This window comes from Mizuhopecten yessoensis, unplaced genomic scaffold, assembly GCF_002113885.1.
Source record: "Mizuhopecten yessoensis strain PY_sf001 unplaced genomic scaffold, ASM211388v2 scaffold10711, whole genome shotgun sequence".
NCBI classification, from domain to species: Eukaryota; Metazoa; Mollusca; class Bivalvia; order Pectinida; family Pectinidae; genus Mizuhopecten; species Mizuhopecten yessoensis.
Genome location: NW_018408683.1, coordinates 364,743 through 392,729, shown reverse-complemented (window position 1 = coordinate 392,729; position 27,987 = coordinate 364,743). Strand labels below are relative to the sequence as shown.

Here is a 27,987-nt window from a genome sequence, read left to right as displayed (position 1 = left end):
ATCCTGGGACCCATGGTTATTCAGAAGAGGACGTTTAAAAATTTTAACAAATTTGACCCCTGTGACCTTGAATATAAGTCAAAGTCATTCAATTTAACAAACAAAGTCCTTGATCCCAGCATGCTACTGGCTAAATATCAACATCCTGAGCCATTTGATTATTCAGAACAAGTTGTTTAAATATTTTGAACTTATTTGCTCCTTGTGACCTTGAATATGATTCAAGGTCATTCATTTAAAAAAACTTGGTAGCCCTTGATCCTAGTATGCTACTGACTAAATATCATCACCCTGGGCATTTTAGTTATTGAGAAGAAGTTGTTTAAAGTTTTTAACATATTTGACCCCTGTGACCTTGAATATGGGTGAAGGTCATGCATTTGAACAAACTTTGTAGCCCTTCATCTCAGCATGCTACTGGCCAAATATCATCACCCTTTGCATTTTCGTTATTCAGAAGAAGTTGTTTAATGTTTTTAACATATTTGACCCATGTGACCTTGAATATAAGTGAAGGTCATTCATTTGAACAAACTTGATAGCCCTTTACCCCATCATGCTACTGGCCAAATATCATCACCCTGTGCATTTTGGTTATTCAGAAGAAGTTGTTTAATGTTTTTCACATATTTGACCCCTGTGACCTTGAATATAGNTTGGTAGCCCTTCACCCAAGCATGCTACTGGCCAAATATCATCTCCCTGGGCAGTTTGGTTATTGAGAAGATGTTTAAAGTTTTTAACATATTTGACCCCTGTGACCTTGAAAATGGGTGAAGGTCATTAAATTTTACAAACTTTGGAGCCCTTCATCCCAGTTTGCTTCTGGCCAAATATCCACACCCTAGGCCTTTTGGTTATTAAGAAGAAGTTGTTTAAAGTACAATATTGACGCCGGACGGCCGGACGACGGACAGCCGACAGACACCGCGCCACGGCATAAGCTCACTTGGCACTTCGTGCCAGGTGAGCTAAAAACGACGACTTGACCTCATAAAACAATACTCTGGAAAGTACAGCCCTAAAAACATATTTCCTGTTTCCTGGTTTGACCTGACTTACCTTTGTCAGAGTTAGTGGTATGATCCACGGAAGGTCCAGTGTTACGACTGATGGTCCCACCTGCTGACCTCAGCCAATCAAACTGATCACCTGTGCGTGTGTTACCATAGCCACATGTGTCCAGCTCAAAGTCACACATGCCCACAGGCTTACACTTTCCAGGGGTAATCCTGATGTCATCAACAGCAATGTCTCCCTGGTAACCGTTACCCCGAACTCCTTCTGAAATAATCTAAAACAAAATACAATAGATCTTGTTTATCAAACTAGAAAAAATTGATCTAATATGATATTGTTGCATTTCACTGTATATGTAATGTAATCTGATCATAAGGATAAATGATATTGTAAGGTCAAATGTAAAATATCACTGTATTGAAATGATAAGACAACAGTATGACCATACACAATATCTGTGTGGGTATGTAACTAATCAAGAGTCTTTCACTATTTTTGTAAGTCTGAGTAAATTGAACTGCATATAGAATTTCTCACTGTTTACATACGTGATAGTCAATTGTCTGAGCTAGCTGGACTGTGGCGTAAAGCCACAAGTTGACTTGGTTTCCAGTCCGGGAGAAGATGGTAAACTTAGCAGACCCACTGCTTGGTTGGACATACATGTTTAGAGTGCCGACATTTTGTCCGAACATGTGGTACCAGAAGTGCAGACACTCTAATGATCCGAGGGGAGTGAAGTTGGGGCTGATGAGGCGAGCCTTGTTACCCATCACCAATGGTGAAGAAGCCTCGGTGTAGATGTAGTAACCTATAATATATTAACACACATTATTTTGTTATCAGGAACAAAATATCACATAGGTTTGGGGGTTGTTATCTACCATGTTGATTTTTTATGTCGATGTCATAGGTCAGACCAGTGTTCAGAGAATATTACCTACCGTACTGACTCTCTGTTGTGTGATCATAGGTAGGTCCAGTTCCTGTTGAGGCTGTCCCATTCCTATTCCTCGTCCAATCATAATCATCTGTGGTATCTTGAGTCCATCCACAAAAGTCAGCTTCAAAATCACAGACAGCTGTGGACAAAGTATCACCAGTTGTACAGAATCGATGGAATGTTAGACCATATCAAAACCGAAACTAAACTATCGAACAATAACTGTAAACACAGCAAATGAAAATGGATGGACAGCATGTCTCTAGAATTGTGTCAGTTGGTACCCTGACCAAAACGTTTGACATAAGTGAATATAATGCATAGATGAAAGAAACATGTATTTTTTTCAATTATAAAACATGCATGTTACAATAAAAACAAAAAAGGGGCTGTCATCGATATCTCCCACTCGCAGTGAAAAAGTCATTAAAAACATGATACTGTATATGACAACAAGTACTTTTTAACCAACTCAATGCATTTTTATTATGCAAGTCACTAAAACATACAACATGCAATAAGTAGATGAACCTTTATAGAGTGATCATTCATGCAAGTATAATCTATGTATCACTTATAGTAACTAAGATCTGAGTTATGCCAACAATTTTTCTTCATCTAAAATACATAGAAGATCAATTCTTATTAACCAAGTCAATGAAGCGTAAAATATAGGTCAAAATCAGCATCCACAATATGCATTCAGTAGAGCAACCTTAGTTACACAATTGATGAAAGTATAATCAACATAGCAGTTGTAGTAGGCAAGATGTAGATGAGAGCAATTTTTGGTGCATGGATGGACGCACAGAATGACGCACGGACGGACCTAATTTCTATATCCCCCCACAAACTCTTTTACAATTAATACCTGTCCTTTACTTACTATTATAGCCACTTCAGAGTTGTTGAGAAAAATGTTTTTATATTGAAAAGTATGATGCATAACAAAGAAATTGTTGGAAACAATGAAGTTCACAACAAAAAGGCTTTAGCACTTACATCTTATCAAGGAAATTCTATACAAAGTCATGTCTCTCATAAAAGTGCAATTAAAGGCTATTTGTTGAGAACTGTTCTCAATTATTTATATGTCAACAGGATGTTAAGTTATAAGATTATATACAAGCTGATTTAGTTATTGTGATGCTGTACCTGGTGCTGGGCATGGTCCATCGACCACAGAAATATCGTCCAAAGCAATGTCTCCTTGCCAGCTCACTCCAACCAAGCCTTCAAACACAATCTGTAGGCAAAAGGTAGAAACATGTAGAATCCAGGGCCAAAAAACCCTAACCATCATAATGCAGTGAGAAGGTATATATAAATAATAAGGAGAAGTACAGGCAAAATATCTCCAGCTCAAACTCTTAATAAAGTCTGTAGGCTTACTTAAGAAAAATGATCAAAAGAATTCTGGCAAAATAAAACCCTCGCCCTTATCATTCATCAGTCGGTAGGCTTGAATTAGACAAATGACGAAAGGAGCTCTGGCAGACAATGCTCTAACACAAACTTCGAACATAATACATAGGCTGACAATAGAAACATGCAAAAATAGAAATAATGGACATTCTCAGCCCCAAACCTTACAAACAAAATGTCTGGGTGACCTTCTTACCTGGAACGGCAGCTTACTGATGATTGTCCTTTGTCCCTTGCGCCAGACATTTCCCTGTGTCTTTGAGCGTGACCAGACCTGGGTGAGGTTGCTAGATTGGGGGTGCTGCATGTATACATTGAGAGTGTTGACATGGGCCCCGAACATATGGTACCAGAAGGTAAGACACACACCCTGGGATGGGGCCGGCTTCTGGATGCCTGATGTAATGCGTGCCTTCTGACCAGCATGGCGAGGTGCTGAAGTCTCAATGTAGATGTAAAATCCTGCACACAGAAAACAATTATACCTCTTGAATTTGTCCAACTCTGAGTTTGTACCTCATTGAGAAAACTACAAAATACTTGTAATAAAACAATGCCCCTTCTCACATGCAAATAAGTGTCATTGTTTCACAACTTACTATAAATAGCAATTGTGACCTTGGTCTTGAAACCTTGAAATACACTCATTTGAGAAATTCTCATATTTGACCTTTATATAAATTTGATAAGCATGTGGTAAGAAATGAATTGCAACAGTGATATTACTGAATCAGTTGACAAAGTCACAGATATGATGACTTTAGCCTTGACCTTGGAGACCTGAAATATGACTCAAATAATAATCCTTTTAAGGATTGAATCCTATTCTGTTGAGGTTTATTGGGTATAAAAACCTATATTTGGCTCCATAACTGATTGCAGGGGCATAATATAATGGTAACCAACACTACCTGCTTACCATTTATTCTGTCATTCCCCCATCTCCTCCCCAGTGCATTTGTCTACACCCTCCCTCCTACCAATCCTGAACCAAGTCTTACCTGTTCCAGTAGTATGGTCCCTGTCTGGGCCTGTTCCAATCGTGGGAGATGATTGATTGGTCAGCGTCCAATCAAAATCATCAGCTGTTTCTTGGAAGTAGCCACATAGTCCAGATTCAAAAGTACAGTTGAGATTAAACACTGAAAATCAAAAGTTACCAGCCATATACCTCATATATACATGTATGTGGACGATTCATCTGCCTATTTAGGTGAACATAAGACTATTGACACATGTTTTACCTATGTACATTCCCTACATGTAGATTATTTAAAAAGAAGTGCATATTGAACTGTATAAAACCTAGAACCGACTGTATACATTAACTACACCGGAGTGTAGCAGGCACATAGGTTAGTGTGCTTATGTTTTCATTAAATTATGTATTCTTTTACATTTAATAATATTAGGCTGATTGCTCAACATATACTTTAACAGGTTTGTAACATGTGTCATCTGTAACATGTATTGTCCATAATGCTATAGTTTAATGTGTACATGCTTTTTATCACATATTGCACTGTGTTAACCAGTTAATATACCCATGTCTTATGTTTAGCGTATTAACCCATGTAATATGACCTATCAGCCGTGTGATTGGTTGTAAAGTTTCAATTGTTTCAATTGTGACATCACGCCTAGGACAAGTACATGACGTGACAGACTTACACACTGGAGTCAAAATAGCGGCTTTTTACATTTCAAGATTGCATGAAAATTGTCGTTTTACACAAATATATGCCACAAATCTTGATTATGTGATAAAAAGGATCTTACACCTGTTTTCGTTCCATATGAAATTCATAAAACTAGTCACAAACTTTTCATTTTAGCTCGCCAGAGGCTTGTTAATTGAAAAATTCTTAGACTTGTTTCATAAATCTCATATGAAATGAAAACTCATGTCTGTATTCATTTTCAGTTTTCTGAGTGGTTAGTCGTACCGTAAAAACCCATGTAATTTGCGCACCTGTGTAATTTGCGCAGGTATTTTTTGAGGCTGTGTTACATTATCTAGTTTTGTCTTCTCATTGGTTGCGTTTGTATTGGGTAGTAGTGACAGACGTCTTTACTTGTTAATGGACAGACCCTGACACAAGTGCTGTATTTTCTAATCTGTTCTGTAGATTTAATGATATCTATCCAATTATTGCACTTCTTTTCTATTATAAAGATAAGACTATAGACTGCAGGTAATAAAAAAAATTTAAAAAATTGAATAATTCAAAATTAAAAATTTTCATATCTAGGTAGTTTTCATGTAACAAATATTTTCATTTGTAATAGTTGAAAATGTAAATTAATAAAGTTGTAAAGCTAACAACTCAAAATCTTTCCCTGAATATAAAACCAAGGCAATCATAAATAATGACTATATCGCAATAAATGTTAATATTAGATCCATAATAACGATTATCAAAATCAATGTAAGTCATTATAAATCAATGTTTTTTACAATCAATGTTAAGGCTAGATCCAGAATAATGCTTGCTACAAGTCAGACGGGATGTGTAACTGAGGCAAGGACATACCAGGTGGATCCCCTACATCACTATAGACTAAAGATCACATTTACTTGACTAGGTAGAGAAGGTCATTACTAACATTTTTATACCGATAGCGAAATTTACCGGACAACGGTAACCTAGGGATGAGCAGGTAGTTGCCCACCAGCTGGGATTTAGTATCAAGGGGAGACTAGGTATACTCTCAACATACTTCAAACTTTAACAAAGTTGTCGGTGACATTAGGAGGATCACATGACAGATCATTATAATCCTACTGGTTTAACAGTGGACATTATAGATAGATCTATTTGATAAAATACAACCTATGGTAAATAACAAGACATATTTTACCAAACAGAATATTCACAGACTTATTTCCGCTGTGGTCCTTAAAACATTTCAGTTATACATTACAAAAGCAAACTCTGAAATACATGACAGAATATTGAGTGAAAGCATGCGAGGTAAATAAGCTCTTCCTTTTATATAGAAATTAGCTTGTTGCTTTACCTATAGAGTTACCGTCTACATCTGTCATGGACTTACACACTCTATATGCTGCAAGAACAATCATCAGTTTTGTATTTAAACTCATGCTACTGGTTAAGTTAGATCATTCTTTTTGGATACAGTACTGTCACTAGAATTTGTATTTCATCCTTAATGCTAATACAATCAGGTCACCATTATGCACCCTAACTAACGCAATATGATGTCAGGGTATCTCTTATATATCATTGCTAATGCTATCAATCTAGTTGGATCATCTCTTATTTGCTAGAATTATTGCTGAAGATAGCGTCATATCAAATATTATCATCAAAATGTTATCAACCAACTCCCAACATCTCGAGCACAATCTGAGAGAGCTTCAGGTACTTTATCTGATATGAGATTAACTACCAACTTCTTTGGACGTCCTCTCTCTTATTGAACATACACACAACCTACAGCAGTCAAAAATTAATATGTGTAGAGAACTTCAAAAGACAGCATCCACCAAGTGTTTATAACCTACCTGTGTTGTTGACAATCTGTGTTGGATTACATGCCACAAACTGCACATCATCGATGGCCATGTCTGACTGGGGAATGCCTGAGGCTTGGAATGACTTGGAGGGCAGAGCATCAAATTGGAGCTGAAGAAACCAATTTGCCAAAATCCATATAAAGTTAAAAGTGCACGTACCCTAATTAATGTATGTTCAGTTTCAAACATCATTTTATGAGCAGAACTATACATTGACTGAAATCATGGTAGCAATCATACAAATACACAATTAATGTTTAGAATATTACTTGGACAGAATCAATATACAGAAATCAAACTTTGGCAAGAAGGGGAAATACTGGTAACAACAGGACAGAATCAATGTGGGTAAATAACACACTTTGAATGGATGACTGTGGGGAAATAACATCTATTCATTAAGCATTTGGTTCATCGACATTGATTTTGTGGACAACTCATACACATTTTACACCTTTGTGTGTGTACGCTTCACTGGTCATTTGTCTGATGAAGGTGACAATGTACATATCGTACTAGTCATCGAAACGTCACATAGAAAATATTATTGGTTGTGTAAAAAGAACTTTTCATAATAATTAACAGTCTTATGAGTTCAAATTAGTTGGGGAGACCTTGTAGCCAGCAGGGAGGGTGCCGATGTCAGCAGTGGCCTGCTTCCATCCGTTGCCTTGGTTTCCAGTCTTGTACCAGATCACTGTGGAGTCTGTGGGATTATTGGCGTTGGTCACACTCAGCTGAATGTTACCTGCAGCAGATATTAGATCTTTATTACTTTTTGTATACATGGGATAATTATGTAAAAAGACTGTCATGTATTGGTAATTAGAGTAAAAAGCATATTTTTGTATTTTTAGCATGCATATAACAGGTGTATGTGGTAGGTTTTAATTGCCTTATTTCTAGCTTTCTGCCAGAGGGAATTTCCCTATAGTTTAATTGGTGAAGCAGCATGCTGGAAAGGTGGGAGTCGCTGGTTTGATCCTCAGTGATAACCTCTAACCTCTTCCTACTACATATGTAAAGGTAAGATATCTTATAAGTACAGCAATACAGACCCGGATATTATACATACAGTCAAATCACTATAATATATGCTATCTAATTACAAGACTATAGGATGTTTACCTGTATACAACACTACTGGATGGCTTACCTGCTGCTATACCGTACATGTGGTAGAAGAACTGGACTTGACAGCTTGGTGCAGTTGGTCCTAGGGCCACTGTGCTCATCCTTGCACGGCTGAAGAATGTACCTGATGATCCCTCCACAAGCATGTAGTGACCTACAGGGTTAATCAAGCATTTACTATCACCATTATTACACATGGAAACATTGTACATCTCTGGCGGATGAAAAAGATCAAGGGAGATAACTCAGTTGTCTGCAATCTTGAGTATGAGGTATTATCAAATAAAACATATAAGCTTCACTCTAACTGAAATAATACCAATTCTGAGACAGACAAAAAACTGGTTCATTCAGAATCTGAAAATATTGTCTGAAAAGAGGAGTATTTGAATATTAATCTTCAACCAGCTCCACTGTAAGAACACTATAGTAGTGAGGCACTTGTATGGACACTCCAGTCCTCTATGTGGAGTTCTCTCTAGGCCCCATTTATCATACTTACCATTTGCTGAGTTCGTGGTGTGGTCACTGTTTGGTCCCCCTGTGCCTGGTGAGGCTCCTTGGAACCTGTGCCAGTTGTAGCGGCCAGAACTAACATCAGTCCAGCCACACTGGTTAGTCTCAAAGGTACATGTTCCTGTCGTAACATAATCATTGTTATATCAGCTATATCACAGACAATGTCAATCATATAAATCAATGGAAGACATACATCAAATACATTATCAGAGTATTAAACAATCACTTAACAATGATAGGTGTGAGTGTACATACCACAGTTGGCCTCGTCAGACTTGTCCGCACACTGTGGACTGAAGTCACAGACCTGGTTCTGATTGATACAGCGTCCAGAACAAGAGAAGCTGCCATTACCACAGGGTCCGGGCGTGGTAACAGGTCCTGGTGTACCCGTCACAAGGGGTGCTAGTAAACAAGCAAACGGGATTTAATGTTTACCTCATAATGCACTGAAATCTAAACAAATAAATAATTCATTTAATGTTTTGAAATGTATAAAACTGAAGCTAATTTAGTAAATATTTTATTCATATAATAAAGGTCAATCTAATTAAAATCTCTCAATGTCCACACAATAGCAAATACAACAAGAAGCAAGAATGCTCTGGGATTTTTATGCAAATTCTCTTGCAATCATACTGGAATTCAGGTATTGAATGAGAATTAGGTGGTACTTACTGTTGGCTAGTTTACACCCGGGTGTCATGGACAAGTCATCAACAGCGATGTCACCCTGGTAACCCTGTCCTGTTACACCTTCTATCACAACCTGACAACAGCAGTAGTGAGAGATCTATAGTTCACACCTTCTATCACAACCTGACAACAGCGGTAGTGAGAGATCTACATGTCACCTTCTATCACAACCTGACAACAGCAGTAGAGAGAGATCTATATGTCACACCTTCTATCACAACCTGACACCAGCAGTAGTGACAGATCTATATGTCACCTTCTATCACAAACTGACAACAGCAGTAGTGAGAGATATATATGTTACCTTCTATCACAACCTGACAACAGCGGTAGTGAGAGATCTCCATGTTACCTTCTACCACAACCTGACAACAGCAGTAGTGAGAGTTCTATATGTCACACCTTCTATCACAACCTGACACCAGCAGTAGTGACAGATCTATATGTCACACCTTCTATCACTACCTGACAACAGCAGTAGTGAGAGATCTATATGACACACCTTCTTTCACAACCTGACAACAGCAGTAGTGAGAGTTCTATATGTCACACCTTCTATCACAACCTGACACCAGCAGTAGTGACAGATCTATATGTCACCTTCTATCACAAACTGACAACAGCAGTAGTGAGAGATATATATGTCACACCTTCTTTCACAACCTGACAACAGCAGTAGTGAGAGATATATATGTCACACCTTCTTTCACAACCTGACAACAGCAGTAGTGAGAGATTTTTATGTCACCTTCTATCACAACCTGACACGAGCAGTAGTGAGAGATCTATATGTCACACCTTCTATCACAACCTGACAACAGCGGTAGTGAGAGATCTCCATGTTACCTTCTACCACAACCTGACAACAGCAGTAGTGAGACATCTATATGTAACCTTCTATCACAACCTGACAACAGCAGAAGTGAGAGATCTATATGTCAAACCTTCTATCACAACCTGACAACAGCAGTAGTAAGAGATCTATATGTCACCTTCTATCACAACCTGACAACAGCAGTAGTGAGAGATCTATATGTCAAACCTTCTATCACAACCTGACAACAGCAGTAGTGAGAGATCTATATTTCAAGTTTTTACAAATATCTTCCTAAAACCTCACAAAAACAACCACAAGTATCTTGTATATACCCAAAATCTTGTACACATAGTTACATGCCTTAAGCATCTCCTATACACATATTTCACACAAACACAGATCTTAATAGATAAAAAGTCTGATGTAAATAATTGGGACAAATATCACAAACTGATAGATACTTCTTTCTTTTCATTAACATCTCAGAAATAATGAAATTAAAAAAAATACTCAAAATTTTGATTTATGAATCAAATAATACCATATTTATTATTATTGAATCGAATAAAAGTATACTGTAAAGTTAATTTGTTTATGATGTAACTATTATGAACATCCTTCCCCAAGCATTTGCCTGTTTAGATTTCTATTTTCTGCAGTCTGTAATCCCCTGTCCTTACTTGGAATGGATTTGTTTCAAATATGGGGATGTCCACTCGCTCAAAAAAGTCTCCCACATTGCCAGCTTTCTGCCAGATGATTTTCATGGGTCCACCCACAGAGGTACGTGTGTACACATTTAACGCTCCAATGGTCCTCCCGAACATGTGGTAATACAGGCGAAGCTGGCCAACACAATCATAGAGCATTATAACAAAGCACGATTTAATAGCCAAAGAGTACTCTATTAGACAAAGTATAATTTTATCAACTCATGGTTACACAGATGTAACAAGATTTGTCACTTTTCAACAAAGCTATACATTCCAGAAGCAATATTACAAAAGTCAGCAATAAAAAAGATTGAAAATTAATATAATCTATCTGACCGAATTTGTCCAGTAGCACTGGTTACGTCTCTATTAAAGTTACTCACCGTGCATGTCTGACTCTGACCGGTAGTACTGGTCACCACTCCATTAAAGGCTGGGCTGAGAAGTCTTGCCTTATCTCCTGGTTTCCTTGGCCGTGAAGACTCAATGTACATATAGTAACCTACAATAGCCAGACAAATCCATTTTTCATATTGTTTTTTATTGTTTTACGGCCCATCAACAATTTAAGTTGTTAAAGGGTTATGTAACTTAAACATACTGAGCAAATTTAAGGGCAATTATCAAAATTTGGGTGCCTCGAAAATTTTACTTTTTTTTTTAGTGACAAAAATTTTGTTTTTTAATTGGGAATATGACATATAGTTAGGGTATACACACTATTTAACACAAAGACAGTATTTTTTTAACCATGTGTTTTCTACATTTCAAAGTCACAAACTCTGTATTTTGCTTGATTTCTGATGTTTGCAGTTTTCCACTTTTATCAAATAGTTTTGTCATTCAGAATTTACTATGTGCAATTTTGTGTAAAATTTACCAATTGCAATATACCTCCGTTGTTAAAATTGTGCCTTTTCTTAATTCTAACTAAGATGTAATTAGTATGATTTAACTTTTAGTACACATGTAAGAAGTGATTGACAGAAAAGCCAATGCACATGTACATGCTTTTACATAAACTGTTAAGTGGTAATGCAATAACAGGACAATGTGGGGTGACACTGCTGTGTAGCCAAGTACCTGCAGCAGTTCCTCGGGTGTGGTCCCGGGAAGGTCCTGTACCATATGAGGCTGTGTGGTCTGTTGCTCTTGTCCAATCAAAAGTGTCAGATTTGTCTTGTGTCCATGAACAGAGACTAGTCTCAAAGTCACAACGGGCTGGGTAGGAAGCTGTTACAAGAAAATTGAACAAAAGTATACTATTACATTACTCAATGATCATTTACCTCCCTTGTTTTCATGAATAGTGTGATGTCATATATCAGTACCTGCCCTTGTTTACTCTACTATCATATTTATCTCCCTTATTGTCACTAATATCAAATTTTATTACATCACATTTACATCCACTATTGTCAATTGTAGATGACAAGGGGAGATAAAAGTAAACATATAACTTATTTACTTTGTCCCCAATGTCCTGTTAACAACTGGTAATATAATTCAAACCGTATTTCACCTTATTGACCTATATCTGTGTGTGATTTGTGTATTTCACCTTATTGACCTATATCTGTGTGTGATTTGTGTATTTCACCTTATTGACCTATATCTGTGTGTGATTTGTGTATTTCACCTTATTGACCTATATCTGTGTGTGATTTGTGTATTTCACCTTATTGACCTATATCTGTGTGTGATTTGTGTATTTCACCTTATTGACCTATATCTGTGTGTGATTTGTGTATTTCACCTTATTGACCTATATCTGTGTGTGATTTGTGAAACTTACAACAGGACTGCTCATCTGAGGAATCGCCACAATCGTCTGTGAAGTCACACAGCTCAGTCTTGGGTACACAAGCACCACGATTACATCTGAACTGACCAACGGGACAGGTATTTTGGACCGCTGTAACCAAACAAGGGTACAATAGCAGTCTTCAGTACAAATCAAGGTAGCAGTTTGGCATAAATGATAAATCTATGTATCTATGTATCTTTGTATAAACAAAATTGTCATTAGGAAAAAAACATGAACATGAAAACATAAAAAAATCCGTTTGCACAACCAAACAAAATCAGAAATTCCCTTTACTTTAATTTATCAAACTTTGACTATGCTCTTATTCTTGCTGTTTAAAGTCGGACAGCCCAATATACTCACCTGGAAAGTTACAGTTGATAAGCTGCAAATCGTCGATAGCAATGTTCCCCAAGGTAGTGAAGGTACGTGTTGCCTTGTACATGAGCTGCATCGAAATAAATCATGTAGCAAACCAATTATGACTGGTATCAAGCTTATTTCAGTCGTGATGAAGGCTATTTAACAAGAGCATAAGGACATTATTCCGGTGAAAATTATGCTGGATTCGATTTTGTCAATTTATCTGTAAACATAACTTTTATTTGGATTTGAAAACATCAATGTTTAATTTCTTGCAAAATCTTACAATTATAAACTACAGATGAGAAATAATTTTGCATTTGTTCAGTCCATTTGAGTAAGTTAAATTAATATCAATCATCTTTATGCTTTGTTATAATTATTCAAGTTCCACTGTAACCAAAAAAAGGCAAAAATTAAATACACAGCAATATTTCCATGTTACCCTGTAAAACAACTGTAAAAGTGAAAGGTCTGAGACTGATGTAATAATATAACTCTGTACCTGGAATTGTCGTCCCACACGACCTATGTCCACAGTAGCCTTGTTCCAGCGGTTACCTTGGTTACCTCGCTGTGTCCAGATGGTTGTATTCTGGCCCCCTTCAGTGATGACCACACTGAGAGTACCAATACCTACAGAAAAGTCAACATTGTTGTAAATGATACCCATAATTTTAACAGAACAAAGCACATCCTTTACACCTAATCACCAGTTTCAAACCAAACACTGCTGTAACATGTGTCTCCTTTCCACTTATAAACATCTGCTGTATATGTTTGTATTTGATGCAGATCTACCTTTGTCATACAGCTGAGTAATACATAATCACACATAGTATATTCCTACTTGCATACAGCTTCCAAACATGGAGTATTTGATGCTAGCGAGAGATATCAGCTGTAAACACTTAAAAATAACTGAATCTGCCGACTTAGACAACCTTTCTCAGCTGTACATACCAGAACTGAACCTGACATGCTTATTTCAGTGACCCACCACTGCTGTATCTTTGCCGTACATGTGTATTTGACAAAGACTTACCTCGGCCGTACATGTGTATTTGACAAAGACTTACCTCTGCCGTACATGTGTATTTGACAAAGACTTACCTCGCCCATACATGTGTATTTGACAAAGACTTACCTCGGCCGTACATGTGTATTTGACAAAGACTTACCTCGGCCGTACATGCTATACCAGAACTGAATCTGACAGGTGGAACTACATGGCTGCAGAAGTGGTCCTGTTAGGGTTGCTATGCTCCTTGAGGTCCCAAGTGTTGCATCTACATATGCATAGTAACCTGTAACAAAGTAACAGTAGAATATTGGTCATTAAATATTCTTTCTCACATTTTATATTTTCTCAAAACATTTAGTTAAATTGTCAAAGTAAGGTGGACATCAGATGTAGAAGATACAAATTAAATCAATTGCTGATCTAGTGTATGGTAGCCAAAACTTCCTGGATCCCCCTTGCTTTGGAAGACTGTCACGTAGTGCATCCACCCTGACGTGGGAGACTCCCTATAACCCCCTGGACACCCTTTTGTGAGTTTTTGTAACCCAATGTTTCTGGATCCCTGTTTGGTGAGGGAGACTTGCTGGAACTGCCCAGATACACCCTGACGTGGAAGACTCCCTATAACCCCCTGGATACCCTTTTGTGAGATTTTGTAACCCAATGTTTCTGGATCCCTGTTTGGTGAGGGAGACTTGCTGGAACTGCCCAGATATACCCAGATGTGGGACACTCACCATACTGGTTACCCTGTGTGTGATCGAAGGCGGGACCTGTGTTGGCACTAGAATTCTTGTTGCCTCGTTTCCAGGTAAACACTCCCTGCAAATTTGGTTGCCAACTACAGAAATTCTGGTCAAAACTGCAGGAACCTGTAACAACAAACGCTCTTTTGACATACACAATGAAAATATAAACATTCAACTGCTTTCAGGTGGTATTCTGTGTCATAATTCCGTGTTACTTATAAGCCTGCTAACATAAAACTTCTAATCAATGTGTTACTGTAATGAAATACAATACATAAAGCTTTGGAAATGTTGATTTCAACATTTACCAACTACAACTCATTCTGGCTTATTTTTTCATCCTGGACCTTTTATTTAAAGCAACTATAATTAAAAGTTTAAAAAGCTATTGTACCCACCACAGTTAGATTCGTCTGAGGCATATGGACAGTCCACCATGAAGTTGCACACCTTGTTGAGGGGAATCACTTTACTAGTGCCTCGACCTCCCGTACAGTTAAATGTCCCGTTAGATTGTGCTTAAAAAAATCAACGTCACACACAATCAAAACACATTATCTGTTTATCATGAACACCATAGTTATAGGTAAGACAAGACATCCATGGAAGTGAATGTATCGCTTGCCCAAGATTAGGTGGAATGATGGCTGATGATGGTAACCCGCAATGAGGGAGTTAAATAGTTATATTTTCTGATGTTAACTTGAGCAGGTAATTGATCAAAAATGTCGTGAAAATCAAAGCATTACTTCAAGATTTATCAGATACAAACCATGTAACGTTCACAAAATCCTTCAAGATTTATCAGATGCAAACCATGTGACTTTCACTAAATCCAAGAGGGCTGCTAACTACAGTGTTGATTGTCATATTTTGAGTTTAAGGATGTAATATATATTAAAGGTAAGTGTAGAAAGTTTCATGAAAATGAAATCATTCTTTAACCTACCACTAGAGCCACCACAGGGAGTGGGGTCCAATCTCAAGTCGTCAATGGCTATGTCTCCCTGGTAACCAGATCCAACACCAGCTTCAACAAAAATCTACAAGAGAGCAAAAGATAAAATGATAATGTGTGGCGAAATGTATTTAAATTTAAACATAGAGTGTGTTTTCATTATTCATTTCTTGAATTTAATTTAAATCAAAAACAACTACACTGAGCCATTTACTTCAATGTATACCAAACACAATGGGTATGTATAAAACTTATGCCTCTTTATTATGAAGTGGTGTAGCGTGTATCACCTATTATTGCTATAAAGTAATTGCCTAACCAGGCTGTGAGATAGGGAGTTACCGTGAAGTCATCATAGGCATCACTCATGTCAACCTGCCCTTGTTTCCAGCCTGTACCTTGGTCGCCTGCGAGTGACAATTTTTGGGTCTTTGAGCCACCCTTGATCTGCATGGAAATATTAAGGTTACCGACACTCTGTCCGTGCATGTTGTACCAGAAACTGAAGCAATGCTGTGGTTGGGTGGGAATCAGCTGTGACTGGATCACCGCATTGTCTCCTAAATGACGCGGTCGGCTCGTCTCGATGAAAAGGTAGTAACCTGTGGATTACAAGGTGGGCAAAACTCACTACTTATAACTGTTGCATGGGGATTTCAAGGCATGGAATACCCATATTAGACTTTCACTAATTACCCATATACTCTCATAAACTGAACTCTTTCACCACTGTAGACCATAATGGACTCATCCAGATCAATGCATGGTAGAGTTTACTTAAGTTACACAGGGTTGAAAGGGTTAATATCAACACTTTTTAGTCTTTTATTTCATAAATATGGGTGGAGAGTTAATATGTATCCATTTATGGAATCAATTCTAAACTACAAATTTGATTAAATCCATCATTGATGCTGTATGTCCAACTGGCCTATAACATTTTCTGCTAATTACTGAAAGATCTGAACTAGATAATACAGTAATTACCTTGTTTAAATGTAATACATAACACCTGATCAGACTGGAATATGTATTTAATGAAGGGTGGACCTGTGACTGACTGTTTATAGCAGGTGACATTTAACATTGTCATTCAGCCAGGATTGAGTGTATGTTATCACACCTTGATGGATTTTTTCCCTCTAGTTTTGAGTATCGACCCTGTTGGCTTGTAGAATTTGCCCTTTTAATTTCAAAAGTGCAAATAAAAAAATGAAACTGGGACAATTTTCTATTGTATTTAAACATTTGAAATGTAGAATTTGATCAGAATATTAAATATTTTACTCAAGAAAATCAATAGAAACCAAGCTAACCTGCTGATGTGCCAAGAGTATGATCTGAGGATGGTCCAGTACCGACAGAAGCGGTTGGTCCTTTACGCCTTAACCAATCAAAACTGTCGTCCTGGCGTTGTGTCCAGCTGCACAGGTCCCTTTCAAAGTTGCAAGTTCCTGGGCCAGCGCAGGCACCATCATTCATAGAGATGTCATCAATGGCTATGTCTCCATGGAAACCACTTCCTCTGATCCCCGAAAATACCACCTAAATTTTACCATTTCAGAAAGTTATTATCTGATTCCAGAAAAAATCCTTCTCGTTTTATCATTATAAAACACATTAACATCAAACATCAGTGCAAGATAATCCATATACTGCAACAATTATGAAAAAACATTTAAAATCAAGAGAATGAATCTACTGACCTGGTAACTGGAACGACTGGATATGGTCACCTGGCCTTTGTGCCAGCTGTTTCCCTGGCTACCATACATGGTCCACACAGCATTTCCTAGATGGTTGTAGGTACTGATGTAGATGTCGAGTGTGCCGATGTCCTGACCATACATGTGATACCAGAATGAGAGACATTTCTGTTGGGCAGCTGGGTAGGATGGGGAGCGCAGGTTAGCTTTGTCGCCCTGGACACGTGGCGAAGAGGTCTCCGTGTACATGTAGTGGCCTGAAAGTGACATTATACTTAATATGTATTTCCTGTAAGGTCCTAAATGATTAATCAAGTCCAGTTTCTGATTTCAGAAAAACTAACTTGATTGTTTCATTTTATTATAAAAAGTTTTCCATACACTTAAACATTCCAGAAATATATTAATGCTAAATCCTTTAATAACTTATCAACACTAAAAAGTTGACACCGTATAAGTCAAATAAAAACAATGACCACAAAACATCGTTCTACACTGTCAGGGTGAGATTTAATACATTGAGTTTTCCTCTCTTTATTACTTGATGAAAGTTTTGTATGCACACATTTTTACTGGAGAAGGAACACAACTGTTCATCAATATGTAATCATCAGTGAGAGCCCAGCCTGGGACATAAGGTACACCGACTCACCTACAGAAGTGGCGTATGTGTGGTCATTAGTGGGACCAGTCCCTGTAGATCCAGTGCTTCCGTGTCCCCATGTCCAGTCAAAGTTGTCATTCAGATCTTGTTGGTATCCACAAATGCTGCTTTGTTCAAAATCACATGCTGTAGGCAAAACAAACACCAAAAACATTCAAATCATTGGACCTGGCACTGGCACTAAAGACTTGTTCACATACCATCGGAAAATCAAACCCCAGCTATCTTGGTGAAAGAGGTTTTAGAATGTAAGAGTAACACTGACTTTCACCTTTCTCTTAAAAATTACGAGGTTCTTCTTCTCTAGGTGAATGTATACACCAATCTAAGCTTACTGTAGTGTTCTGAAGTTAGGATATGCCAAGAAAATTACACTTTTTACCACAGTGACCTTGACCTTTGACAAATCATGCTCAAGATCAATAGGACTCTTACATGTTCACTTGAAGAACTCACATACTAAGTTTTAGCAATGTGGGATCATTTGTTCTTAATTTAGTATCCAGACAGGTTTATTACATGAAACTCTATTTTAAGTTACTGTGACCTTTGGCTGATCATGCCTAAAATCAAAACGGTTTTCTTCTTCTCTAAGACAACTCACAGACAAAGTCTGAGATTTGTGTGATCAATCTTTTGATTAAAAAAGTTGAAATGAACAATCCTTTTTAAATTAAAAAAAAAAGAAAAGCTGCAATTTTCCTTTTGTTAGTTATTACAAAAAAATATTTTTAAGCAGACATTTATTTGATCAGGACTTTATAGGCCTACTTGTTTCAGCACTGATCAGATCTTAATACATAGAACGACCCTTGTTTCAGCACTGATCAGATCTTAGTACATAGAACGACCCTTATTTAAGCACTGATCAGGACTTAGTACATAGAACGACCCTTGTTTCAGCACTGATCAGATCTTAATACATAGAACGACCCTTATTTCAGCACTGATCAGGACTTAGTACATAGAACGACCCTTGTTTCAGCACTGATCAGATCTTAATACAAAGAACGACCCTTGTTTAAGCACTGATCAGAACTTAAAACATAGAACAACCCTTGTTTAAGCACTGATTAGATCTTAATACATAGAATGACCCTTGTTTCAGCACTGATCAGGACTTAGTACATATAGCGACTCTTGTTTAAGCAGAGTTCTGGGCTTCTCACTCAGATTGCCGCTGATTATGACACTGTTGAGGACTAAATACTTACTAGCTGACCCTGAACAAGCACCGCTCAAGATTTTGATGTCGTCCAGGGATATATCTCCTTGGTATCCCAAACCTGCCGTGCCCTCAAAAACAACCTAGACAGAAGCAAAAGAAAATAAATTAACATGATTTGGTTTGGTTTAATTTTATTTAACATCCTACTAACAGCTAAGGTCATTTAAGGACATGCCTCTATGTGTGTAGTGTATGCGTGGTTGCGTGTGTATGCAGGAGACAGGGTATGTTGGTAAGCTTGCCTCTTTGTGACAGTGCGAATCTAATGCCGACTTTATAGTGCTATCTCACTGAAATGCCATGACGAAGGCACCAAGCACAGCATTCCGCCCGGTCATATTAAACTGACAACGGGTGAACAAGTTGTTGCAATTCCCTTAATGCTGAACGTTAAGCAGGGAATAACAACTAGCATTTTTAAGGATTTTGATATGTCCTGGCCTGGGAACAGAACCCATTGCCTACCTCACCTGGGCCAACTTTCAGCGTTAAAGCCAAAAGTGAGGTGTTGCCAAGCAAGGCACTAGGAAATAAAAGGTAGTTAGAAGTAGAAAGGAAGATAAAGATCCCAAATATTACAATGGGTGCAGCAGATTTATTTTGGTCGCTTTTGTGTCCCCAAATAGAGGACACCAAAGCAAATCCTCAATTCTGCAGGGGTTCCACATTAGTCGCCACCTACAATACATGCAGTGGGTAACCGCAGGTGTATTCTTTTCCCGATCTCCCATTTGCCTGGGTGAAATTAAGGCCCGTAATAAACAACATGGCTACCAAAATCAATCTAATAATAAAGACCATAGATACTTAAAGCATTCTATAGAAAGTCATTAAAGATCCTAGGTAATCATTTATATCAAAAGCATTTCCTGCAGAACTGTTGACAAGTTTTGGTAACAAACAGCATTGACATGAAAAGCATTCCCAAAAATCTCTTAATGATCCTTCATTAAAAACAATGATCCTTGGTAACAAACAGCATGAATACATGTATAAATAATAATCAAGACAATTTTTTACCTGGTTTCCAGATGAAGATGATACAATGTCCACTTGTCCTTGAATCCACATGTTGCCCTGGTTACCAGCCTTGGTCCACAGGACAGGACTGAGTAGGTTGTTGGATTTAGTGTAGAGGTTGAGTTTGTTGATGTGTTGGCCATACATGTTGTACCAGAACTGGACACAAAGTTTACCTGTAGTGGTCAACGATGGACTGATGAGACGTGCTGTGGAATTAGCACGCTTTCCTGATGCCTCTATGTAAATGTAGTGGCCATTTCTGTTTTGGAGTGTGTGGTCAAACTGGGGGCCTGTTCCTACACTGGAAGTGCCAGATGTATCTCTCGTCCAATCAAAAGTGTCTGAATGGTCCTGACTCCAGTTACAGAAATCAGACTCAAAGTCACAGCCAATGAGGGTAGCTGTAAGACAACAAATTTACCAATCAATTTTGGTATTCTTGATGACTTAAAATTAATTTAAGTAGAAGTTATTAATGACTTATCAATAGAGGGTTGAAGGGTGGTGACTTACCTTGAGACGGTTGTGGGTGGCGACTTATCTAGAGTGGATTGTGGGGTAGTAACTTACCTTGAGTGGGTTGTGGGGTAGTAACTTACCTTGAGTGAGTTGTGGGGTAGTAACTTACCTTGAGAGAGTTGTGGGTAGTAACTTACCTTGAGTGGGTTGTGGGGTAGTAACTTACCTTGGGTGGGTTGTGGGGTAGTAACTTACCTTGAGTGGGTTGTGGGGTAGTAACTTACCTTGGGTGAGTTGTGGGTAGTAAATTACCTTGAGTGGATTGTGGGGTAGTAACTTACCTAGGGTGGGTTGTGGGGTAGAAACTTGCCTAGGGTGGATTGTGGGGTAATAACTTACCTAGGGTGGATTGTGGGGTAGTAACTTACCTTGAGTGGGTTGTGGGGTAGTAACTGGTGATACCGTAGTCTGCAGAGAACAGTAACCTGGTGCCACATCAATATCATCAAGAGCAATGTCCCCTCTGTAATTCTGTCCTCTGATTGCCTCAAACATAATCCTGAAAGGCTGGGTGGACACAAGGGTTACATTTCCCTCCATCCACACGTTACCATGGTTACCACTCATAGTGAACACTTTGTTATTTGTGGAGTTCGTGTAGTACACATTTAGTGTGCCAATTCCTACAAAACATTATCATTCTTACATTAAATCTATTAACAAAACTGACAATACTTTTAATTTAATAATTTAAATTATAAACACATAATTAAACTGGATACAGCATTTACCATATCATAGTTCTCATATACTGATAAAATCACTATCCTCATAGAATCTTTGTATTTTTTGCATGTACTTTTAAACCACAAAATTTATTGTTACACTTTGTAAAAATAAATTTGTATGAAATGTACACAGAGCTGTAACAGTGTTTGACCTCGACACAGTTAGATATCATTAAGACCTTGATGCACTATTTAAAACATTATGACCTTGATATTTTGAGAAAGTACAAACCTGCACCGTTCATGTTGTACCAGAATGTGAGACATGACCCAGTGGTGGGCTGTATGGGGTCACTGAGAAGCCATGCCTTGTCTCCAAGACGCTGGGGACTGCTGCTCTCGATGAACATGTAGTGACCTGTAAGAATTAACATTAGTTTCCTTATTTCTGAAAAATTTACTGATATCACACCATCGTTGCTTTAAAGGATCCCAGTTGAGTTCCTTCTACAACTTTTACAACATTAACTTCAGTAAGTTTCAATAACAAGAATTCTGTGGAATCATACATGTATCATCTGTCCAAACTTTTACCCTTAAAAACAATAAATTTGACTTACCATTGGTGGTCCCTAAGGTGTGGTCTACTGTGGGGCCAGTGTAGGAAGATGGGGATTTCCCCTGACCACGTGTCCAATCGAACTGGTCACCCTGCATGTTGGTGTAGCCACAAACACCCTGCTCAAAGCTACATGCACCTGCCCTTCTACAGGATCCGGGGCTGATAGTCAGGTCATCAACGGCAATATCACTTGTGGAGGAGGACCCCCGCAAGGCCTCAATGATCACCTAATGAAAATAAGCATTGTTACTTAATGCATACAGACATGTCAAAAATTAATATGTCTACATCATGTGACTTTACAGATGCATTCCGATATAATTTGTCTCATATTGCAAAGTTTCATTTTAAGTCATCACATTAATTACTATAACAGGACATTAACAAACTAGCTGATAAATTAATGTTAGAAGTTATGGCCTCAAATAACAAACATTTAGAGGCCTAAAGACAACATGGTACCTAGTTGTCTTCCAAACTTACCTGAAACTTTGATTGGCTTGTTAGAGTGACCTCCCCTAGTACCCAGGCTTGTCCCTGTACATTGTCTGTCCTGGTCCAAACTGAACTGTCAGTACCGGAGGCAGAGCGGGTGTACACACTGAGACTGGCATGTGGTGTTCCTGTCATGAACATATAGAAGCGCAGACACTCTCCAGTAGATGGTGGGAACTGAGGGCTGATGAGGCGAGCCTTCCAGCCCTGTCTGGCTGGGGCAGATGCATCCATGAACAGGAAGTGACCTGTTACCAAAACAACAGACCCATAATCATACAAACAGGAAGTGACCTGTTACCAAAACAACAGACAATCATACAAACAGGAAGTGACCTGTTACCAAAACAACAGACCCATAATCATACAAACAGGAAGTGGTGTCTCATTTACACAACAGATTAATTATACAAATAGGAAATTACAAGCTTTCAACTAAAAACTGATCCATAAAGATATACAACCTAACCAGAAGTGGTTTGTCTGTCCCAACAAAAGATTGGTTGATACAAAGATGTGGAATAACTATTAAAGTAAGAAAAAGAAGTCAATAATCAAAATTACTTAATGCTATTGATAAAGCGATAACACAATAAAAACATCAGTCCTACACACATATACATATCCTTAACCTATCTGACATGAAGGAGAAGGAGCTGCTGCCTTTATGACAGTTGTACCTGATGCAGTATTAGTGGTGTGGTCAGTTGTTATACCCGAACTGTTTGAACCTCTTGCAGTCCTCCAGTCAAAATTGTCCATGTGATCCTGGCTCCACCCACAAAGGCCCGTCTCAAAGTTACATGAAACTGTAGTGGAAACAAAGATCAGATGACATACAGGTTTTAATGTAAAGCAATAATTAACAATGATGTTTTTAGCAAATTGATCTGATACATAAATAAAATCTATAGCACAAGATACCATTTCAAGTAAAGCACTAATGTTACACAAATCTTGGTCAGAATGTTAGATTGTGACAATCTTTAAGAAATCCAGATTTTCTTGAAGTGCATATATTGAAGTGCACATATAGTGATGGGCCTGACTGGAGTTAGAACACACATACTTACTGTCTGTACTGTGATGGGCCTGACTGGAGTTAGAACACACAAACTTACTGTCTGTACTGTGATGGGCCTGACTGGAGTAAGAACACATATACTTACTGTCTGTACTGTGATGGGCCTGACTGGAGTTAGAACCCCCATACTTACTGTCTGTACTGTGATGGGCCTGCCTGGAGTTAGCACACACATACTTACTGTCTGAACTGTGATGGGCCTGACTGGAGTTAGAACGCACAAACTTACTGTCTGTACTGTGATGGGCCTGACTGGAGTTATAACACACATACTTACTGTCTGTACTGTGATTGGCCTGACTGGAGTTAGAACACACAAACTTACTGTATGTACTGTGATGGGCCTGACTGGAGTTAGCACACACATACATACTGTCTGTACTGTGATGGGCCTGACTGGAATTAGCACACACATACTTACTGTCTGCACTGTGATGTGCCTGACTGGAGTTAGAACACACAAACTTACTGTCTGTACTGTAATGGGCCTGACTGGAGTAAGAACACATATACTTACTGTCTGTACTGTGATGGGCTTGACTGGAGTTAGAACACAAATACTTACTGTCTGTACTGTGATGGGCCTGACTTGAGTTAGCACACTCATACTTACTGTCTGTCCTGTGAGGGGCCTGACTGGAGTTAGCACACACATACATACTGTCTGTACTGTGATGGGCCTGACTGGAGTAAGAACACATATACTTACTGTCTGTACTGGGATGGGCCTGACTGGAGTTAGAACACACATCCTTACTGTCTGTACTGTGATGGGCCTGACTTGAGTTAGCACACTCATACTTACTGTCTGTCCTGTGAGGGGCCTGACTGGAGTTAGCACACACATACATACTGTCTGTACTGTGATGGGCCTGACTGGAGTAAGAACACATATACTTACTGTCTGTACTGTGATGGGGCTGACTGGAGTTAGCACACACATACTTACTGTCTGAACTGTGATGGGCCTGACTGGAGTTAGCACACACATACATACTGTCTGTACTGTGATGGGCCTGACTGGAATTAGCACACACATACTTACTGTCTGCACTGTGATGTGCCTGACTGGAGTTAGAACACACATACTTGCTGTCTGTATTGTGATGGGCCGGACTGGAGTTAGCACACACATACTTACTGTCTGTACTGTGATTGGCCTGACTGGAGTTAGAACACACAAACTTACTGTCTGTCCTGTGATGGGCCTGACTGGAGTTAGCACAGTTGATGTTGTCCATGTTGAGGCTATCAATTGAGATGTCACCAGCAAATGTTCCCTTAGTTGTGGCCTCTATCTGGATCTGATGTGTTAAAGTCACTAATTAGGTTAAGTTGTATAATACTACAAGAGGAGTTAGCACATACTTACTGTCTGTACTGTGATGGGCCTGCCTGGAGTTAGCACACACATACTTACTGTCTGTAATGTGATGGGCCTGACTGGAGTTAGAACACATATACTTACTGTCTGTATTGTGATTGGCTTGACTCGAGTTAGAACACACATACTTACTGTCTGTACTGAGATGGGCCTGACTGGAGTTAGAACACACAAACTTACTGTATGTACTGTGATGGGCCTGACTGGAGTTAGCACATACTTACTGTCTGTACTGTGATGGGCCTGACTGGAGTTAGCACAGTTGATGTTGTCCATGTTGAGGCTATCAATTGAGATGTCACCAGCAAATGTTCCCTTAGTTGTGGCCTCTATCTGGATCTGATGTGATAAAGTCACTAATTAGGTTAAGTTGTATAATACTACAAGACCGTCCTGGAGTGTGATACAGGACTTTTTCTTGAGTGCATACATTTTTTTCTTCATGTTTTTCGTTGTTTTTTGTTATGCATAATTGATTGAAAACACTTGTATTCTATTGAGATTTGTTTTATCATATGTTTTAAGATATTTTGAAATTGTTTCTATTAAGAAGTAGTGTCATAGGGACGACTGTATTATGAAAGGAAATATTTACTGCAATAATAAGATATTTATAGCCAGGTAAGTAACTAAAGTATTTAACACAGAAAGTGACCAGTTTGAGGTCAATATCACTTGAACATTCTTATCAACATAATAAAGAAAAAAATGCTCACAGAAAAATTGAAAATTATGTACAATACTGTTTTCAATTTATTCAAATATCTGTGAAAATTTCAGATTTGTTGATTTAATAACAATGTTGCTTCAATTAATGAAATCCAAATGTATACAGCACATGCAGAAAACTAAAATATATGTTAAAATTATTGCCCTTTAATTAACCCCAAACCATGAAATTACAGCAACCAACAATATTTGACAAATAAAACATTTCAGTTAGCGCTAATTAGGGAATCTACAAAACATGATTTCACCTTATTTGTTCTATATATCACAGAAAGGGAGGTCAGATCCTACAGGTGCAGGGTAGTGTGTATACCTGGTAGTCGGACTGCGCCTGGAGGGTGTACTGAGCCAGGTTCCAGCGGTTGCCCTGCGTACCGGTGAACGACCCGCGCAGCTGACGGGAGCGTCCCGTTACTGTGTACACCTTCAGTGCACCCACCGTTGGACCAAACATGTGATAGTAAAATGTGAAGCAGTTCCCTCCTGGTACAGAAGGGGGCAACATAGGGGAGATCAAAACGGCCCGACTTCCTGGTGTGTGTGCAGTCCCTTGGGTATAAAGGTAATGACCTGAAACAATCGTTTTTATAAATATGGAATATGGACCACTTGTTTGACAACACAGCTCTTCCAAAATCGTCATAATTTTCTTCCCACAAAATAGTGACAGTGTTTATCTCATTAAAACAAAATGAAGTAAAGGGAAAACTGCAGGTTGATAGGGATTATAAATTAAGGTGTGAGAATAGGCCTCAAAGTCAGGGTGATATATTTAGATGTTAGGAATGACTTTTTTTCATTATTTGATATACTGAATAACATAAAATGTTCGTTTGTATTTGCTTTCGTAGTTAAGAAACTTTCAAATTATTTAGTGCATACAAACTTTCGTCGTTAGCATGTACACCAAAATATATAAACTTTCATGGTCTGTTTACAGCATTGATCATAATTGCACACATACAAAAAAATGCAATGCATTTACTTTTGAGCGTACATTTTTGATTGAAATAAAATTAATATAATTTTCCCATTCTCGTTGTGTATATTCTTTTGAGTTGTAGAAATATTCGTTTACACACAACAAACTTTCCATGTTATACAGGTGTACATGTGATGGAAGACCTTGGTCAGAGTGATACATTTAGGTGTGAGGGCCGACATTGGTCAGGGCAGTATACTTACTAGGTGTCGGTGGACATTGTTCAGGGTAATATTGTAGAGGGTTTAGTGCAGGGAAGATTGTGGTCAGGTGCTCAAACCAGCAGTGTACAGACCGTTTCCGGAGTCAGAGTGATCTCCAGAGGGACCGGTTGATGGAGCATGGCCATCTGTTGTTAGGGTCCAATTGAAGTTGTCAGTTACACTTTGGGTCCAAGAACATGTATTGCCATTATCAAATTCACAGAACACGGATGGAGCTGAAATAAAACGGGTTCAATAAGTACACACACATTCATCATTTCAAACCATGCAGCCCTGATTGTTGGCAATTTCTCTTTGTTAACTATCTTACATTTCAATAATTCTGAAAAACAGGTCATCCTGGAGTAGACTTTGATTGGAATGTTATTTGTCTATAACTCAAATTTGAAATCAGAAACCTGCACACATGGAACTAGCACAGAGGACCAAAGTCCAACAGATTCTAAATGTCTTCGTATCTATCTATCTTCTTTCTTTTCTATTCCCCTTTCCTTTCTGTTATTGTGTGGGTGTCTGAGTGAAAGTGTGTGGATGGGTGTCATATCTGTTTCATATCTGAGTCGTATTTTGTCATTGTACACATTGTATTGTTTTGTTATATGTTGAGGAAAGCATCTAGTAGCCTCCGGGCTGTATGCAATCCTCGTTATAATAATAATAATAATAAACTTTATTCATTGAGGATACAAAACCTGTTTAGCAAAGCTAATCTTCCACAGGGTCCTCTGTTAGTAAAATTGGTTAGTTAAAAGACAAAGTAGTATCACATCAAATAAATGTACATAAAATAATTGTTGGTCTACTAAAACAGCAATTCATATCACAGTTATTTCATAATTTAAACGGTCGTTCAATACAATTACAATAAAATTATCACAGAAGCACGAAATATATTCCGTGCTTAACCCATTATGGTTTTCATTAAAAGACAAATTGTCTAATTTACATAT

General features: G+C 38.2%; 1 protein-coding gene across 1 annotated transcript in view; it reads right to left on the bottom strand.

The window, feature by feature from the left end:
* The window catches only part of LOC110461939 (MAM and LDL-receptor class A domain-containing protein 2-like), a 127,693-nt gene that overhangs the window by 40,360 nt on the left and 59,346 nt on the right, over positions 1–27,987 (bottom strand). Inside the window, exons 76-111 of the mRNA XM_021515681.1 lie at positions 27,109–27,252; positions 26,145–26,401; positions 25,327–25,441; positions 23,315–23,443; positions 22,623–22,882; positions 22,138–22,366; positions 21,810–21,935; positions 21,218–21,472; positions 20,328–20,731; positions 19,294–19,387; positions 18,068–18,205; positions 17,416–17,672; positions 17,026–17,254; positions 16,052–16,311; positions 15,701–15,794; positions 15,150–15,269; positions 14,740–14,874; positions 14,160–14,285; positions 13,484–13,614; positions 12,979–13,063; positions 12,604–12,723; positions 11,892–12,041; positions 11,192–11,310; positions 10,776–10,940; positions 9,261–9,351; positions 8,838–8,987; positions 8,566–8,700; positions 8,086–8,217; positions 7,544–7,677; positions 6,918–7,038; positions 4,390–4,530; positions 3,585–3,850; positions 3,119–3,209; positions 1,965–2,102; positions 1,569–1,831; positions 1,063–1,294 (exon numbers count right to left, since the gene is read on the bottom strand). Coding sequence (XP_021371356.1) covers positions 1,063–1,294; positions 1,569–1,831; positions 1,965–2,102; positions 3,119–3,209; positions 3,585–3,850; positions 4,390–4,530; positions 6,918–7,038; positions 7,544–7,677; positions 8,086–8,217; positions 8,566–8,700; positions 8,838–8,987; positions 9,261–9,351; positions 10,776–10,940; positions 11,192–11,310; positions 11,892–12,041; positions 12,604–12,723; positions 12,979–13,063; positions 13,484–13,614; positions 14,160–14,285; positions 14,740–14,874; positions 15,150–15,269; positions 15,701–15,794; positions 16,052–16,311; positions 17,026–17,254; positions 17,416–17,672; positions 18,068–18,205; positions 19,294–19,387; positions 20,328–20,731; positions 21,218–21,472; positions 21,810–21,935; positions 22,138–22,366; positions 22,623–22,882; positions 23,315–23,443; positions 25,327–25,441; positions 26,145–26,401; positions 27,109–27,252 — 6,036 coding nt within the window. The remainder of the gene's footprint in view (positions 1–1,062; positions 1,295–1,568; positions 1,832–1,964; positions 2,103–3,118; positions 3,210–3,584; positions 3,851–4,389; positions 4,531–6,917; positions 7,039–7,543; positions 7,678–8,085; positions 8,218–8,565; positions 8,701–8,837; positions 8,988–9,260; positions 9,352–10,775; positions 10,941–11,191; positions 11,311–11,891; positions 12,042–12,603; positions 12,724–12,978; positions 13,064–13,483; positions 13,615–14,159; positions 14,286–14,739; positions 14,875–15,149; positions 15,270–15,700; positions 15,795–16,051; positions 16,312–17,025; positions 17,255–17,415; positions 17,673–18,067; positions 18,206–19,293; positions 19,388–20,327; positions 20,732–21,217; positions 21,473–21,809; positions 21,936–22,137; positions 22,367–22,622; positions 22,883–23,314; positions 23,444–25,326; positions 25,442–26,144; positions 26,402–27,108; positions 27,253–27,987) is intronic.